Source organism: Podarcis muralis, chromosome 14 (genome assembly GCF_964188315.1).
Source record: "Podarcis muralis chromosome 14, rPodMur119.hap1.1, whole genome shotgun sequence".
In the NCBI taxonomy this organism is placed as follows: Eukaryota; Metazoa; Chordata; class Lepidosauria; order Squamata; family Lacertidae; genus Podarcis; species Podarcis muralis.
The window spans coordinates 46,144,740-46,162,295 of NC_135668.1; the positions used below are offsets into that span (position 1 = coordinate 46,144,740).

General features: G+C 48.6%; 1 protein-coding gene across 1 annotated transcript in view; it reads right to left on the reverse strand.

Moving 5' to 3' along the window:
- The window catches only part of MYH16 (myosin heavy chain 16), a 55,928-nt gene that overhangs the window by 15,691 nt on the left and 22,681 nt on the right, over positions 1–17,556 (reverse strand). The window contains exons 18-31 of the mRNA XM_077918623.1: positions 17,203–17,320; positions 15,122–15,242; positions 14,218–14,354; positions 12,218–12,299; positions 9,117–9,290; positions 8,017–8,244; positions 7,600–7,704; positions 6,559–6,645; positions 5,585–5,730; positions 3,635–3,725; positions 3,463–3,519; positions 1,832–1,918; positions 1,491–1,736; positions 1,266–1,383 (exon numbers count right to left, since the gene is read on the reverse strand). Of these exons, the coding sequence (XP_077774749.1) occupies positions 1,266–1,383; positions 1,491–1,736; positions 1,832–1,918; positions 3,463–3,519; positions 3,635–3,725; positions 5,585–5,730; positions 6,559–6,645; positions 7,600–7,704; positions 8,017–8,244; positions 9,117–9,290; positions 12,218–12,299; positions 14,218–14,354; positions 15,122–15,242; positions 17,203–17,320 (1,797 nt within the window). The remainder of the gene's footprint in view (positions 1–1,265; positions 1,384–1,490; positions 1,737–1,831; positions 1,919–3,462; positions 3,520–3,634; positions 3,726–5,584; positions 5,731–6,558; positions 6,646–7,599; positions 7,705–8,016; positions 8,245–9,116; positions 9,291–12,217; positions 12,300–14,217; positions 14,355–15,121; positions 15,243–17,202; positions 17,321–17,556) is intronic.

Sequence of the window (17,556 nt, forward strand, 5' to 3'; positions counted from 1 at the left end):
GTCTGCGATAGGGGCAGAGAATCTTTCTGCCTCACAAGCCAAATTTGACAGGCGGGTTGACGTCACATGGTTGTGTGGTGTCACACGACTGGCTGGTGGTCCTGGTCACCTGTCAAACCCCTTTGTTCTGGGGTTCCTAAGTGCATTGCTGGCCCTAAGCACCACGTTTGGAGAGACGTCAATCACAGGGTTGGTGAGGGGAGAAAGACGCTGCATTTCACTTGCTTGCTTTGGCTGTGCCAGAAGAGAACATGTGTACACAACAAAACAGCAGACCTTAACACCTGCTTGTCAGCAATTGAGCGAGGTTAAATCCTGCTGTGTCAGCTGTGCCTGCCAGTTCCCCTCTGGGAACAGGTGTGCACAGCCAAAGAAAGCCCGTAAAAAAGAATGAAAGCCAGCTAAAGAGCTTTCAAGCAGCCCTGCACTCCTGTGGAGGTTGCAACAGCAGCTGTGGGCTGCTTGAAAGCCCTTTTGCAAAGGGCTTTAAAGCAGCTTTGTGCTGGTGTTTCAGCCTCTGGTTTTCAGAGGCTGGGAGAGCAGCCCTGGGCTGTTTGAAAGCCCTTCAATTTTAGCAAGATTCCAATGCCTCCTGATTCAAGAAGGGAGAATGAAGGAAAAGGAAGGGAGATAAAGGAGAAAGGTCTGCTGCAGTGCTAGGCAGCATATGAATACCAAGGACTAAATAAACAGTCCAGGCTTCCTCAAACTTTGCCCTCCGGATGTTTTTGGCCTACAACTCCCATGATCCCTAGCTAGCAGGACCAGTGGTCAGGGATGATGGGAATTGTAGTCTCAAAACATCTGGAGGGCCGAGGCTGAGGAAGCCTGAACTAATCAGTTAAAATGTAGTTACAGATAGGTAGCCGTGTTGGTCTGCCATAGTCAAAACAAAAAAAATTCCTTCCAGTAGCACCTTAAAGACCAACTAAGTTAGTTCTTGGTATGAGCTTTCGTGTGCATGCACACTTCTTCAGATACCATCTATCTATCTGAAGAAGTGTGCATGCACACGAAAGCTCATACCAAGAACTAACTTAGTTGGTCTTTAAGGTGCTACTGGAAGGAATTTTTTTCAGTTAAAATGTAATAAATGTGTTATAAACATGTGACACCAGAGGTTGCTGTAGAGCAATGTAATGTAAAATTGCATTGAGAGCTATATAACACTTTAAAAGCGTTTTTTACAATCAGTATAGATCCAGCCCAAGAATGAGTTGGACGCAACATTGCAGGCAACCGAATCAGTCCAGAAAGATCCTGACCTTGGAGCCTGCTCCTGATCGCATTAATTTCCGCTTGGTTCTTCTCCATCTCGGCCAGCCTTGCATTGGCTTCAGACAGGTTGTCTTCCAGCTTGCGGACATGAGCATCAGCATTCATCTGCAGAAGACGTGGAGTGGATGGTATATAAAGCAAAGAGGTGCTCACATCCTTCTTACCTTTTCAAGAGCACCCAAGTCTTTGCGAACGGGAGAAACTAACCCTACCTTGGACTTCTGGATGGTCTCCATGCTGGCGCTGAGGTCTTCAATCTCGGCCTTCATGACCTGCTTGTCTTTCTCCAGCTTGGACTTCACCCTCTGCAGGTTCTCAAGGTGCTCAGTCATCTCCGCCATGGCGTCCGTGTGCTTCTTGCGGAGGGTGGAAGCCGTGGCCTCACTCTGCAAGGCAGCCTCCTCCAGCTCCCGGCGGAGCTTCAGCAGCTCGGCCTCCCGCTTGCGGTTCTGCTCAATCTGGAGGCAGAAAGGGATAGAGGGAGCGAGTGACCACCCTGACCTTTCATCTGCATACTGGGTTGAATGGCTCCTCTGTCTTGGCTCCTGCATACCTGAGAGGTTGTCGCCCCGCCAGCCTCTTCCAGTCTGTCACTGAGCTCTTCCAGTTCCCGGGAGATGTCACTGCGCTGCTTCTCAACCTGAAGGAAGTTTGGGAAAGAACACATCTTAATACTGGTTTGTTCATTTAATTTTGCACCTCCAACATGCCTTGATGACCCCTGGACAGCTCGGTGTAGTTAGGAATAAATAATAATAATAATAATAATAATAATAATAATAATAATAATAATAATAATAATAATACAGTCATACCTCTACTTACATATCCCTCTAGATATGGAATCTTCAGGTTACAGCCACAGCAAACCCGGAAATGTATACTTCCGGGTTTCTCCCCGTGCGCATGCACAGAAGCGCTCAATTGCGCTGCGTGCGTGTGCAGAAGCGCACCTCTATTTATGTGATTTTCCGGGTGCGAACAGACCCCTGGATTGAATTAAGTTCGTATCCAGAGGGTCCACTGTAATAGTAAACTAACTAATGCATCAGTTAAAAGGACAAACTAAGTCACAATTTAAGGATATTGTCAAGCTGGAACGTGTGCAGAGGAGGGCAAGCCAGATGATCAAGGGTCTGGAAACTAGGCCTTATGAGGAACAGTAGCAGAAGCTTGGTAGCTTGGTATGTTTAGCCTGGACAAGATGAGACTGGGAAGAGATATGAGAGCCACCTTCAAATATCTCAAGGGCTGTCCCATGGAAGATGGAGCGAGTTTGTTTTTCCCTGCTCTGGAGAGTAGGACCTAAACCAATGGCTTCAAGTGACAAGAAAGGAGAATTCGACTAAACATCAGGAATAACTTTCTGAAGTAAGAGCTGTTTGGCAGTGGAATGGGCTCCCTCAGGAGGTGTGGACTCTCCTTCCTTGGAGATTTTTAAGCAGAGACTTGGATGGCCATCTGCCATGGATGCTTTAGCTGAGATTCCTGCACTGGACCAGATGATCCTCAGAGTTGCTCTCAACTCTATAATTCTGAAAATATTAAACTCTACATTACCCCACCTAGGCATCTTTAATGGGCTGATATATCCTGTTTTGTTCTTTAGCTGATTTCAAACAAAACTCTTCCAAAGTTGCCCATTTGAAACTTCTTCTTCTTTTTTGTTTTTACAAGTACAGTGGTACCTCGGGTTAAGTACTTAATTCGTTCCGGAGGCCCGTTCTTAACCTGAAACTGTTCTTAACCTGAAGCACCACTTTAGCTAATGGGGCCTCCTCCTGCTGCTGCACCGCCGGAGCACAATTTCGGTTCTGATCCTGAAGCAAAGTTCTTAACCTGAGGTACTATTTCTGGGTTAGCGGAGTTTGTAACCTGAAGCATATGTAACCCGAGGTACCACTGTACCTGATTGTAATTACACTAAATGAGACTCAGTGCAATCTGCTGGATTGAATGTCAGGCTCAGGAGATCTGGGCTCAGATTCCAGTTGGCCCATGAACTCCCTGGGGGCCTTCGGATTACTATCTAGCGTCTGGCTTCAGTTGTCCAGTCTGTAAAATGGAGATTGCAATGGCCGACCTTACAGGTTTGTTGTGAGGGCAAGCGTCGAAGCGTTTAACAACAATGTGCACAACTGATTCATGTCATTGGCTGTTGAAAAGGGGGTTAAAAAAAAATACCTTTGCCCTTATAGAACGTTCTGCTTCAAGTTCTTCCTCCAGCTCTTCAATCCGGGCCTATGAGAAAGACATGCGAGGATCATGAGGCTTGTATTTAAGGCAAAGAGTAAAAGCAGAAAAGCTACCAAAGAAGGCTGTTCTTTCTGCCTCCCTCAGCCTCTTTCTCTTCTACCTGATGCTCCTTCAGTTTCCTCTGGAGTGTGGAGTTCAGGGACTGCTCATCTTCCACTTTGCCGGTGATAGAGTTGATTTCCATGTCTCGCCTGCAAGGGAAGATGTGGTGTAGTGGTTAAGAGCGGTGGACTCGTAATCTGGTGAACCGGGTTCGCTTCCCCACTCCTCCACATGCAGCTGCTGGGTGACCTTGGGCCAGTCACACTTCTTTGAAGTCTCTCAGCCCCACTCACCTCACAGAGTGTGTGTTGTGGGGGAGGAAGGGAAAGGAGATTGTTAGCCGCTTTGAGACTCCTTAGGGTAGTGATAAAGCAGGATATCAAATCCAAACCCTTCAAACAGAAGGAATGCTATCACCTTGGCCATGTATACCTGGGACAGGGGACCTGTGGCTCTGCAGATATTGTTTGCCTCCAACTCCCATCAGCCTTGGACACGATCCAAGTAACAATATCTGGAAGGCAACAACTTCCCTATTCCAGATACATGGCAAGGGAGAGGGCCTTCTCTGTTGTGGCTCCCTGTCTGTGGGACACTCTCCCCAGGAAGGTCCGCCTGGCACCTTCACGGATATCTTTTCACTGCCAGGAAAAGGCTTACCTTAGCTCAGTCAGTAGAGCATGAGACTCTTAATGTCAGGGTTGTAGGTTTGAGCCCCATGTTTGGGCAGAAGATTCTAGCATTGCAGGGGGTTGGACTAGATGACCCCCGTTGTGGTCCCTTCCAACTCTGCAATTCTATTATTCCTCCAAGACTAAGATGATGCTCTCTTTTTTTGCTGTTGGGGTACTTGCCAAACCTTCCTGTCGCTGATACAGTGAGGTGTTCTTTTGTTCATCTCGATGTGCATTCAGGTTTGCGTTTCTCAAATTAATATTATAATGTATTTATGCTTATGTTTTCAAATATGTTGTAAATCGCTAGGAGACATCTGTGTAACAAGCCATTAGCAAGCTGTGGCCCTCCGGGTGTGGTTGGACTCCAATTGCCACAAACCCCAGGGATTATGGGAGTTGGAGTCTAGGAAAACTTAGTATGGCAACAGTTTTGAGTGCCTTCAACTTTTTCTTAGCACATCTTGGTGATATATTGAATGTGTCTTCCCTCCAGATGCTGTCAGACTCAGATTCCCATCAGCCCCTGCATGACTAATCGTTAAGGGAGATGGGAATTGGAGTTCTACAACACCAGGATGCTACCTTGTTGGCTAACTCAGATATATGGGTAGCCCTAAACGGCCTCGGTCCAGTATACCTGAAGGAGCGTCTCCATCCATATCATTCTGCCCGGACACTGAGGTCCAGTGCCAAGGGCCTTCTGGGGGTTCCCTCACTGCGAGAAACGAAGTTACAGGGAACCAGGCAGAGGGCCCTTCTCGGTAGTGGCACCCGCCCTGTGGAATGCCCTCCCACCAGATGTCAAGGAAATAAAAAACTATCTGACTTTTAGAAGACATCCCCTGTTTAGGGAAGTTTTTAATGTTTGGTGTTTTATAGTGTTTTTAATACAGTACCTTGGGTTACAGACGCTTCAGGTTACATACGCTTCAGGTTACAGACTCCGCTAACCCAGAAATAGTACCTCGAGTTAAGAACTTTGCTTCAGGATGAGAACAGAAATCGTGCTCCAGCGGCACGGCAGCAGCAGAAGGCTCCATTAGCTAAAGTGGTGCTTCAGGTTAAGAACAGTTTCAAGTTAAGAACAGACCTCCAGAATGAATTAAGTACTTAATCCAAGGTACCACTGTATTCTGTTGGAAGGCGCGCAGAGTGGCTGGGGAAACCCAGCCAATGGGAGGGTATAAATATTATTATTATTATTATTATTATTATTATTATTATTATTATTATTATTAGTTTCTCTGCTGGCCAGCCCACAGTTCACTCCTACTTTAATTCCCAACCGCCTTCCTTGCAGTGTCGCATGCCTGATACACGCCTTCACTCACTTCTTGACCACCTCCTCCAAATCAAGCTTTGCCCTTTCCATCTCGTTGAGGTTCTCAATGGTCATCTTCAAGTCGCCCTCAGCCTTGCGACGGGCCTTCTCCACCTCAGCACGAATCTTCTTCTCCTGCTCCCAGTTGTCCTCCAGCTGGTTGAAGAAATCAATCCAAAAGTGAATTACAAAGGGAAGAAAAGCAAAGAGGACAATGGGAAGGAACCACCGAGGTGGAACACATGACACTCCTTTGTCACAACGGAAAGGAGACGCACCACGGGGAGGCGGTGTGGGGGTGGTGGAGTGCCAGACTAGGACCTTGGGAGATGAGGGTCCAGGGGGACCGTGTGGACCAGTGTCATGGATCAGCTGGATGCAGAGGGATGGTGGGAGGAACCAACTGGGGAAACCCCAGGGGCTCAGAGCTTGGGGATTGGTGGTGGGATGACGAGGAGTAGTCAGAGGGAGAAGAGAGAGAAGCCTGGGAAGAGGAGGTGTTGGAAGCTGAAGAGGCCACAGGGTTTGGTGAGCAGGGAGAGTCTGTGGCAGAGAGCAGTCCTGAAGCAGAGGCAGAAGCAGAGGCTGAAGAGGAGAGGAGGTGGGGCCAAGAGGCAGAGATGAGCCAGGTCGCTAAAGAAGCCAGGGAGTCTCCCCCTCCTGCTGTGACCAGCTCTCTGTGCCCTCACCGGTCTCCCAGAACACGAAGAGGAATGAAGAGGGGCGCAACAATCTCTTTTGCTTGCCCTGAATCTACTATATGTTATTGGGGCTCCTGGAGGTCACAAGCCCTTCCCTCTGCGTGTGCATGCGTGTGCACACACACACACACCTGCGCTTTTGCTATTGCCACATGGTTTCCAGTCACATATCCACTGTGCATAGGGCGGGACAGTGTAGAATCTCAAGGCGTTATTCGCGTGACAAGTGCCCTAGCCCAATGGCAGATCAAGACAGCACCCCAGTTGTCCAATCGGTACTGACCTCGTGTATCTGGGTGCTAAGTTTGCTGTTGTTTTTGGTGAGATGATTCACTTTGTCCTCCTCAGCCTGAAGGTCGTCCAGAGTTTTCTAAGGAGAGACGGAGAACAAGGGAAACTTGTCATGGCCAAAGGGAACTAAAGAGAAGCCAGGGGGCGTTCCTCTTTGAGATCAGGCCATCTGATCTGATCTGGCCATCCAAGAATTTTTTCTGGCTCTCGAAATTTTGACAGAAGTCACACACACACACACACACACACACACACACACACACACACACACACCAATAGACACAGCACAGGAGTTGGCAGCATCCTGATGGGGATTCACACTCTCTTCCCTTCCTGGTAAAAGGTAAAGGGACCCCTGACCATTAGGTCCAGTCGTGGCTGACTCTGGGGTTGCGGCGCTCATCTCGCTTTATCGGCCGAGGGAGCCGGCGTACAGCTTCCGGGTCATGTGGCCAGCATGACTAAGCCGCTTCTGGCGAACCAGAGCAGCGCACAGAAACACCGTTTACCTTCCCACCGGAGCGGTACCTATTTATCTACTTGCACTTTGAGGTGCTTTCGAACTGCTAGGTTGGCAGGAGCAGGGACCGAGCAACGGGAGCTCACCCTGTCACGGGGATTTGAACTGCTGACCTTCTGTTCGGCAAGTCCTAGGCTCTGTGGTTTAACCCACAGCACCACCCGTGTCCCTGGTAGGGTGGGGCAAATTGGTCCCTTTCATTCAGTTCCTACATTTCTGCAGCAATTTGCAGTTTCATTATTTAATAATAATAATAATAATAATAATAATAATCAGGAAAATTCATCTGCATTTTAAGTGACAATTGTTCCTAATAAACACCTGCAACAAACTACACTTCCCAGAATTCTTTGGAGGAAGCCATGCCTGTCAAAGTAGTATAGCAATGCTTTAAATGTACAATGCAGATGTGGCACAAGGTCTTCTGAGAGAGATTTCCTTGGAAAGGCAGGCTATATTTATCTTTTTTTCTGCTTTGTCTTTATGGTACAGCTTGCGACTGGGCTTTCTTACCTGGTGCAACTCCTCCAGAGCCCGCTTCTCCTTCTGGAGTTTGGTGACAGCGTCTTCCCGTGCCGAAAGGTCTGTGGTCAGGGTTCTGACTCTGTGGTCCAAAGCCTGGAGGGGAGAAGGGAGACCTAATAATGTAGGCCCAACCACGACTCAGCTTGTTTAATTCATTGCAAAATCCAAGACCAGGTGCCAACCGAAAGAGGGAACCTGCCATTTTATCAGGATCCCACAAGATCGAAACTCAAATCTCTGCACTGAACTTTATCCACTCTCCTCCTTTCGATGTTTTAGGCAGAAATTATTAACTGTTGAAAAGCCACAGGTTCCCCCCAACCCAACAGCAACCCAAGAGTCTGCATCGAGAAAGGATGTCCAAAATCGATTTCCCGCTTGGCGCCAGGTTCAAGGAAGACTTACCTGTTTCTCTTTCTCTGTCTTGGCGAGGGTGGTTTCTAGGCCCTCAAGGTCCATCTTGAGATCATTGAGCTCTCCCTCCAGTTTGCGCTTGTTGGCGCCCAGAGACGCAGCTGCACCTTCCTCCTCCTCCAAGCGTTCTTTCATATCTGAGACCTGACTCTCCAGGTCCATCTTGGATTTCATCATTTGGGTCAGGCGTTCCTCAGCATCCATCAGATTCTCTTGCTCCTGAAAGGGGACAGGCAAATGGTGACCCAAGGACCAGTTCTTCCTGGATGCTACTGCCACATCCCTCCAATGAAGCTGAATGTTGGAAGATTCAGTGTTCAACTCCCACAGGAGGCGGTCATCAATTTGGGTGGCTTTAAAAGAGGATTTAGATAAATACATGAAGGAGAGGGCTATCAATGGTTACCAGCCATGATGGCTATGCAGTGCCATCACAGCTGGACCAGAGGCGTAACAAGGTCAGGTGGTACCCAGGGCGAAAACATTTTTGTCATGATGCGATAATCTTTATTGTCATTGTCCCATACAGAACAACGAAACTGAAAATCTACGTCAGACATTCAGAAACCAACAAGCCTCCTATCCCATCTATCCCAGCCTGGTTAGCCCCCTAAAAACTCTGATACCCCATAATTAAATACAATATACGTACTCCCATAGAGACTACCTTAAAGGTAAAGGGACCCCTGACCATTAGGTCCAGTCGTGACCAACTCTAGGGTTGCGCGCTCATCTCGCTCTATAGGCCGAGGGAGCCGGCGTTTGTCCGCAGACAGCTTCCGGGTCATGTGGCCAGCATGACTAAGCCGCTTCTGTCGAACCAGAGCAGCACACAGAAATGCAATTTACCTTCCCACTGGAGTGGTACCTATTTATCTACTTGCACTTTGATGTGCTTTCGAACTGCTTACTTGAGTTCAAAGTCACGTTCCAGCCAAGCATAAACACTAAATGAAGATGTGGTGCAAGACAGATTGGAGGCGTGGCCCGGGAAGAGTTCCAAGGGCCAGCTAGAGAGGCCTGGGGGCCATGTTGGTCCCACAAGCCAGAGCTTTCTCACCCCTGCCCTGCAAAGTGTTTTGTTGACTCACGGCCTGCAGCTGGATGGTCAAGTCATTCTTCTCCTGGCTGAGGGTGTTTGTCTTTTCTTCCAGCTCTTTGACACGGTCCATCAGCTCCTGCGTCTTGGACATGGCGCTCCTCAGCTCCTCCTCCTTTGCTTTCATCTCCTCCTCTTGCCGGGCCACATTCAGCAGAGGTTTGACCTATGGGGAAGGGGACCCGGGGCCACAAAGTGAGCATGGGGGGGGGCAGGCAGGTTGCCCATCCCTGCCTTGCCATAATAACTCAGGAAATCAAAATTCTTAGATCCAGGCTTGCTCTTCCACAAACGGTCAAGTTCCTTCCCGTTGCAGAAGGATATTTTATCCAGCAGAGGGTCCTTCTGATGGGGGGGGGGGAGAGAAAGGTGAACTTTGCCAGTTCCTCCCCTAACCAACATCACCCCCTACTTTGTTCCATGGGATCTTCTGGAACAGATGTGAGAGAGATGTAGGCATTGCCAAAGAGGCATTTTTTTATGATTTGGAACACAATGAACATTCAGATGAAGGCTAAATATTTTAATAAATAGCCCAAAGAAGTTACAAAGCACTGTTATTCCCTTATTCAGTCTTTGGTTTCTGGGGACTTTGTCAACAACAGGTGTGAAGCCTGGAGATGGTATTGGAGGGGTAACTGGTACACAGAACTTCCAAAGTCCAGCCTGTGCAGCAGTTCTCCCTAACAAATGTGTTTCGGGGGCTTCTGTTGTTAACAGAGAAATCTGAGGGCTCCCTTGGACAAAAAACAAGGACACCAGCCAGGAATACCAGAGCAAAACAGCAGCCAGTAGGCATGGTCTTTATTGAAGACTGTCACGACAGGACTTCCACCTGCCACAAGGTGGAACAAGATGGAAGCCCCAAACAAAAGAGAACCCAAACTTTTATTAGCTGCTAATCCCCATGTTAAAAAGGTAAAGGTAAAGGTACCCCTGCCAGTTCGGGCCAGTCTTGCCAGACTCTAGGGTTGTGTGCTCATCTCACTCTATAGGCCGGGAGCCAGCGCTGTGCGCAGACACTTCCGGGTCACGTGGACAGCGTGACAAGCTGCATCTGGCAAGCCAGCGCAGCACACGGAACGCCGTTTACCTTCCCACTGGTAAGCGGTCCCTATTTATCTACTTGCACCCGGAGGTGCTTTCAAACTGCTAGGTTGGCATGCGCTGGGACCGAACGACGGGAGCACACCCCGCCACGGGGATTTGAACCGCCGACCATGCGATCGGCAAGTCCTAGGCGCTGAGGTTTTACCCACAGCGCCACACGCGTCCCTTTTATCCCCATGTTACACACCCCCAAACTACATCACTAAAACATCATGGTTACATCATGAAAGGGGAGGTCTGGTGGCAGTAATCTGAGCATCCTGAACCCTGCCCCATGGTTCTCCTTGCCCTCCACCAAACACCCATCAAGTGTAACAAAAGAGATATTTACATTTCCCTGTTTCCTAGCCAAGTTAATCACACCCTTTTGTCTTCAACTGGGTTTTTTATTTCTGGAATGGCTACCTGTCTGGCACTCAGGTATCAGGATGCCAGGAATTATCACTCAGGCAGAGGGGCTGCTGAATGAGCTCACATGTCTATATGAATTTCTGAAGTTTTCCGAGTGAGCCAGTACATAGAGACATTTATCAGTGAATTGTCACATTTGTAAGAAACTGTGATGAAGTGTTTTGTGGGGACAAATCACAAAAGTCACAAAAGTGATTGTGCTGATTTTGGTAGTGGGCTGCATGTGTATGATATCTGCTGGAGGGGCAACCCCCCCCTCCAACCTATACATAAATTCCTGCAACACTATACTGTACAGTACATCCATTCCAACCAAAGTAACTGATGCTGTTACATAAGCCGTAGCTGGTGTCTGGGTAGCACATCCATTTCCCACCAGAGTGAAAGACTAACCAATATCGGCAGGAAGTTAACAGAAACAACTCCCTTATTCCAGGTGCTTTATTCCAGCCTTATCTTAAAAGATTAACATCCTCACACAGTGCCAACTCAATAGAACAAGGCGTGAGAAACTACGAGGTTATGGCATAAACAGAATGAGTCACTTAAAGGCCCAGACATGCAGGATTTCTAAGTATTATGGGGCATGTGAGCAGCAAACAGTGGGCACTATCCCAAGCTCCTCGAGATAACAAGAATCTCCCTCAATATGACACTACAGTGCGGGTGGGGGGGGGAGGGAATTAAGCGGGGGGTGGGGAATAGCCTTCCTCCCAATTCTACCAGCATTTTGCTCACAGGATCTCTGGATCTCTTAGATTTTAACTACTAATGGTGAGCTGCTTTGGGGTCTCTCTGCTGAAAAACCACGTACCTGTTCATTTTTAAATATAGAAACGAACAAAAGGAGCCTCTTATTTTGGTGAATTAATGAAATTTATAAACTGCTTAATGGAAATAAATCTCTAAGGCATTTTCATAGGTAAAGGTAAAGGGACCCCTGACCATTAGGTCCAGTCGTGGCCGACTCTGGGGTTGCGGCGCTCATCTCGCTTTATTGGCCGAGGGAGCCGGCGGAGGTCATGTGGCCATCATGACTAAGCCGCTTCTGGCGGACCAGAGCAGCGCACGGAAATGCCATTTACCTTCCTGCCAGAGCGGTACCTATTTATCTACTTGCGCTTTGACGTGCTTTTGAACTGCTAGGTTGGCAGGAGCAGGGACTGAGCAACGGGAGCTCTCCCCATTGCGGGGATTTGAACCACCGACCTTCTGATCAGCAAGTCCTAGGCTCTGCGGTTTAACCCACAGCGCCACCCGCATCCCTTAAGGCATTTTCATAAAGCAGTGCATTTTTTATTTTATTTTTTAAACATTTTGCACTTCACACGGCTCCCGTGTTGTACAGCAAAACCCCAGCTTCTTTTCAGGGTGTTCCTTCAGATGGGAAACGGCTCCATCCCTTTTGCCCTGTCAATAATTAACCGAAACTCACAATGGGACTCCTTAGCATCAAACAAAGGGGCTGATAAATTCTCCTCCTGTTTCCTTGTTTTCCAGAATTGCCCCGGTCACCAAGCCAGCTCCTCCCCTCCTGGACCCACAATGCTGAGCTGGGTTGCTTGGCCTCACCTTGTTATACAGCTTCCACCAGCCCCAGTACCGCATCTGCAAGAATTTGCGCACATTCCTCTGGATAAGCATCAGGCCCAGCCTGCAATGGAAAGGAAAAACGGGTTGCAGAGTCCATCATCACCTGGAGGGACCTAGGTTCCCTGCCCCCCTGATTTAACCCAACCAGAAGATTCTTACCACCCCCACCTACAATGGGACTACATTATTAGATGGGTGGAGCCACCCACCTGTCCATCACCTGACACCATCACGAGATCCGGAGGCGACCTCAAAGGGACTCCCTCTCAGTGCCCATCAGTGCCCATCAGCTGATGGTGCCGGCCTATACAGGGGTTGCTCACAGTACCTATCAGCTGATCGCTACCGAGAGCAGCCCATTAGTGGGGAACTGTTCTTTACCTGCCATCATATATAGCAGTGGTTCTCAACCTGTGGGTCCCCAGATGTTGTTCGACTACAACTCCCATCATCCCTGACCACTGGTCATGCTAGCTAGGAATGATGGGAGTTGTAGTCCAACAACATCTGGGGACCCACAGGTTGAGAACCACTGACATATGGGACAGTGCCTGAAGCGGGGGCCAGTTGCAGGTCAGTGATAACTCACATGGCATCAGTGACATTAACTCTTTATTCAAAGAAACAAAGCTCAGGAGACTAGGCCTAGTGAGAACAGCAACTCTTCCCGGTAGGTCTTGCCCCAATGAGGCAACTGCGAGGACTGAAGGTCCCCTCCTTCCCACCGCTCCCTACGACGCCTACTCCCCTGGGTATTTCCCAAGCTTTCTGAGACTCTGCCAAAAGTCTGTCTCTGCTCTGCCCTCTGCATACCTCTTCTGGTCCTGGGAGACCAGGCGGGAGGGCCGTTTGTAACAGCAGGAGGGGGAGACCCATTGCCTTCTTCAGCAGACATCTCATCTCTGCCTTTTGCCCCTCTCCAGCTTCCCTTCTGACTCTGGACTGCTCTCTGTCCCAGCCTCTTCCTGCTCACTAAACCCTGTTACCTCTTCAGCTTCTGACACCTCCTGCTCCCTCTTCTGCCTCTGATCGCTCATCATCGTCCCGCCATCAATCCCTGGGCTCTGAGCCTTCTTCCCTTTGGGGGTTCCCCAGCTGGTGCCCCCCAACATTCCTCTGCATCCAGCCAGAGGCAGGGGTGTGTGTGTTGGAGGGCAATGGCTTTGCCAGACCTAATTAGGACCCTCACTAAGCACAATTAGGCCTGCAGGCTGGGGGTTCCCCATCTCCCAGTTTAAACTGGGGGTTCCCCATCCCCTGATTTAAACTGGGGTGGGGTTTCCTGGCTCACAGAGCCCCTTCACTGGCACCACATTGAACTGTGCTAGCCAGGCCCAGCACCACAAGCTACAAGGGTTTCTCCCAAGTAGCAAAGGGCTGATACAGAGGGCAAGGGAAGCACTACCAGAGTGGAGCATGCTCTAGTTATCTCCCACTTGGACTACTGCAATGCGCTCTACGTGGGGCTACCTTTGAAGGTGACCCAGAAACTACAACTAATCCAGAATGCGGCAGTTAGACTGGTGACTGGAAGTGGCCGCTGAGACCACATAACACCGGTCCTACATTGGCTCCCAGTACGTTTCCGAGCACAATTCAAAGTGTTGGTGCTGACCATTAAAGCCCTAAACAGCCTCGGTCCTGTATCCCTGAAGGAGCGTCTCCACCCCCATCGTTCAGCCCAGACACTGAGGTCCAGCGCCGAGGGCCTTCTGGCGGTTCCCTCATTGTGAGAAGCAAAGCTACAGGGAACCAGGCAGAGGGCCTTCTCGGTAGTGGCGCCCGCCCTGTGGAACGCCCTTCCAGCAGATGTCAAAGAGATAAACAGCTACCTGACATTTAGAAAACATCTGAAGGGAAGTTTTTAATGTGTGACATTTTGATGTATTTTTAATCTTTGTTCGAAGCCGCCCAGAGTGGCTGGGGAAACCCAGCCAGATGGGCAGGGTACAAATAATAAATTATTATTATTATTATACCTCCTGTCTAGCATCTTCTTGAACTCAATCCTCATCAGGAAGCCCCGGCCCCGGCACTGCAGCATAGTCATGATCTTTGCCAAACGCTCGTCTCGCATGTCTTCCAGCTTGGCCAAGATTCCAGCGCGGAAGAAGACCTTTGAAAGCAAGGAGCAGCAAGTCCATCAAGACACTGGCAGGAGAATGATCACACCGCCAGCTCACCCTGCAAAGCTCTGTTTCACATATGATCTCGAAGGATACAGAGACCACTTCTTCTACAAGAAGCCGTGGATGGGGGGGAAACCGCTCCCCTCAAAGGGAACAGTAAGGCTGCTAGAACAGTGATTGCTGCTAGGTGGAAGTCACAAACTATACCCTTAAAGGAGGACTGGATTTGTAAACTAAACGAATATTTAATTTTGGCAAAATTAACTGCTATAATAAGAAATCAGTCAAATCAAAAATTAAAAAAGGAGTGGAAATGTTTTGATGAATATACGGCAAAATATTGCTCAAAAAACGATACACTAATATGCCTAGATTAACATGTGAAGTGCTGGATGGAAGAAAAATTAATAATGAAAGATAAGAAGAATATACAGATGATCTGAGATGATTGTAGAATGCTATGATTATTGTAAATTGTATAATGTGGAGGAAATCGAGTGGGGGCGGAGGAGAGTGGGAGGAAGGAGAAAAGAATAACATGATGGATTGAGGAAATATAAATGTAAATTTATGAGGGGATGGAGAGGAAATGGTGTTGGCTTTGGCTTTGGTATATCTGTGTTGTAATGTAATATGTGAAAACCAAGAAAGAAAGAAAGAAAGAAAGAAAGAAAGAAAGAAAGAAAGAAAGAAAGAAAGAAAGAAAGAAAGAAAGAAAAGAGGGACAGTAAGGCCAGACTGAAGCCTGCCGTACCTTCGTGTGCCCAATTTTGTACTCATTCTCTCCCAGGTCCAGAGATCCCAGGAGAAGTTCTGAGGCCTTCTTGTTGTCCACAAATCCCTGAGGGATCACGTTGGGGTTCAGCACCTGGTACCTGACAAGAGAAAGACACAAGTGGCCACTCAGAGGCTTTCAAGAACCACAATCTGGTGGCTGGTGGTCCACAGAACAGCTAAGCAAAGTGATGGGGGAGAATAATAGCCAGTAAGGCAACACAGATGGGGACCAGCCCTGCTCTGCCAGCTCCCCAACCCAGCCAATCACGGGAGCTAATCGAGAGAGGAGGGAGAAGGCGTGAAGTGCATCATGGCAGGACATGGGATGAATTCTGCTGCCATGCATCTCACCACACTGAGTTCCCCCAGCCCCCTCTTCTCTTTCGTGCTAAGTTCTGCTGGGTTCGGATGCCTGGAGAGCCACAACGCCTCTCCTTCTGGCAGGACCAAGCCAGCAGGAAATCACACGGAGCAAGCTGGAGTTTATTAGCAAAAACAGCATCAACACAGGATTGTCAGGCCAAATGAGCACAGCAGCTCATCTCTAGTAAGACTTGCTCCTATGTAGCAGCTGCAGAAACTGAAGGTCCCCCACAGACGCCTAAGTCCCCATCTTTCCAGGGGTTTTTCCCCCAAGCAGCCAGAGACTGCGCCTGCACATCACCAATCTCTCCTCCGCCCTCTTCAGGCCTCTTCTGAGGTTTGAGCGACTTTCTGCAGGCAATGTCTTCTCCGCCTGCCTTGCCCCACCCTCCAGCCCCAGACCATGACACTGAGAAGCAGCTGGCAAGAGAGTAGCTCAGGGATAGCTTTCAAAGATAATTTTATGGGTTGTGTGTTCTAGTTTCTCAATCTGATCCTTTTGCGTGGTTTTGCATGTTTTGTGGTATTTTATGCATTGTGATTTCCTGTTATTTTATTGATTATAAATTAGTAACTCTTTATTGTAATTGGTAAGTATAAACTGTTTAATTATTATTTCTTGATGCTTAATTTTACTCTTTGCTATTGGATTCTAAAGGATTGTCGAATATTGTTTTATTTGATATAAGTTGCTTATTTTAAAGTTACTGCGACTTTTCATATAGTATCTGATGGTTACTATTAATGATTGATGTTTATTATTATTATTATTATTATTATTATTATTATTATTATTATTTGTTGAAAGCCACCCAGAGTGGCTGCATAGCTGTCAACTTACAGATTTGAAAATAAGGGACCAGCAGCCAAAATAAGGGATTTTCCGGGCACAGGTATGTTCAACTTCTGAGCTCCTCTGAGTCAAAGGCAGAAAGCCCAGCCAGCAGCCAAACGAAGCCTCATCGATAAGGGACAGCAATGGACATGGCGCTGGGAAAGGGGACTGTCCCGCCAAATAAGGGACACTTGACAGCTATGAGTGGCTGGGGCAACCTAGCCAGATGGGAGGTGTATAAATATGAAAGCGTTGTTATTGTTGTTGTTGTTGTTATTCTGGTTCTGGGAGACCAGGACGGAGGGGAGCTTGTTGCAGCAGGAGAAGGAGACACCCAGGACTCTTCACCAGCCTGACTCATCTCTGCCACTTGGCCTCCCTCCTCTCCTGCTTTAGCTTCTGCCTCTGTTTCTGGCCTTCTCTCTGCCACAGACTCTCCCTGCTCACTAAGGCCTGTTACCTCATCAGCTTCCAACACCTCCTCCACCCAAGCTTCTCTCTCTTCTCCCTCTGACCGCTCCTCCTCGTCCCACCACCCCTCTCCTGGCTCTGAACCTTTTCCCCCTGGGGGTTTACCAGCTGGTTCCTCCCACCATTCCTCTGCGTCCAATCGGTCCATGACACCTGCACGCCCTTAGCAGCTACTACTGAGAAGTGGGTGCAACAAACACTTCATCTGTAGCTCTGCTGGGACTGGAGGAGAATTTTGATCAGTCTGGTTGTTCATCATCTGACTGGCAGTTCCAGTCAACATGGCCAATGACCAGGCCAGGTGGGGTTGTAGCTCATCAACACCAGGAGAGTGACAGGCATTCCATCCCCACCCTAGAAATGGATGGCGTATTGATGATTATATTCACCTTTGCTTGAACTCAGGGTACTGCAACCTGTTGGGGAAACCTTTCCGGCAAATACGGATACCTTCCAAAACGCCGTTACAGGCCAGCTGGTGCAAGATCAGGTGTGCATCCACCACACCTGCAAAAGACAGAGCGTGGCGTTTCCATTTCACGGCTGCAAGAGCAAAAACTGCTGCGGGACTGTTGCTTGGAACGAGACTGGCTCAGTCAGGGCTGAGTGAATTAGGGTGCTACCTTGAAAACTAAAGAAGAGGCGCTCAAGCAAATGGTGGAGCGCTGGAGGGAAAGGGTCGAGAATCAGAGCCTCCGTGAGCCAGTCTTTCGGATGCTTTGCTTCCCGTGACAATTCACCAA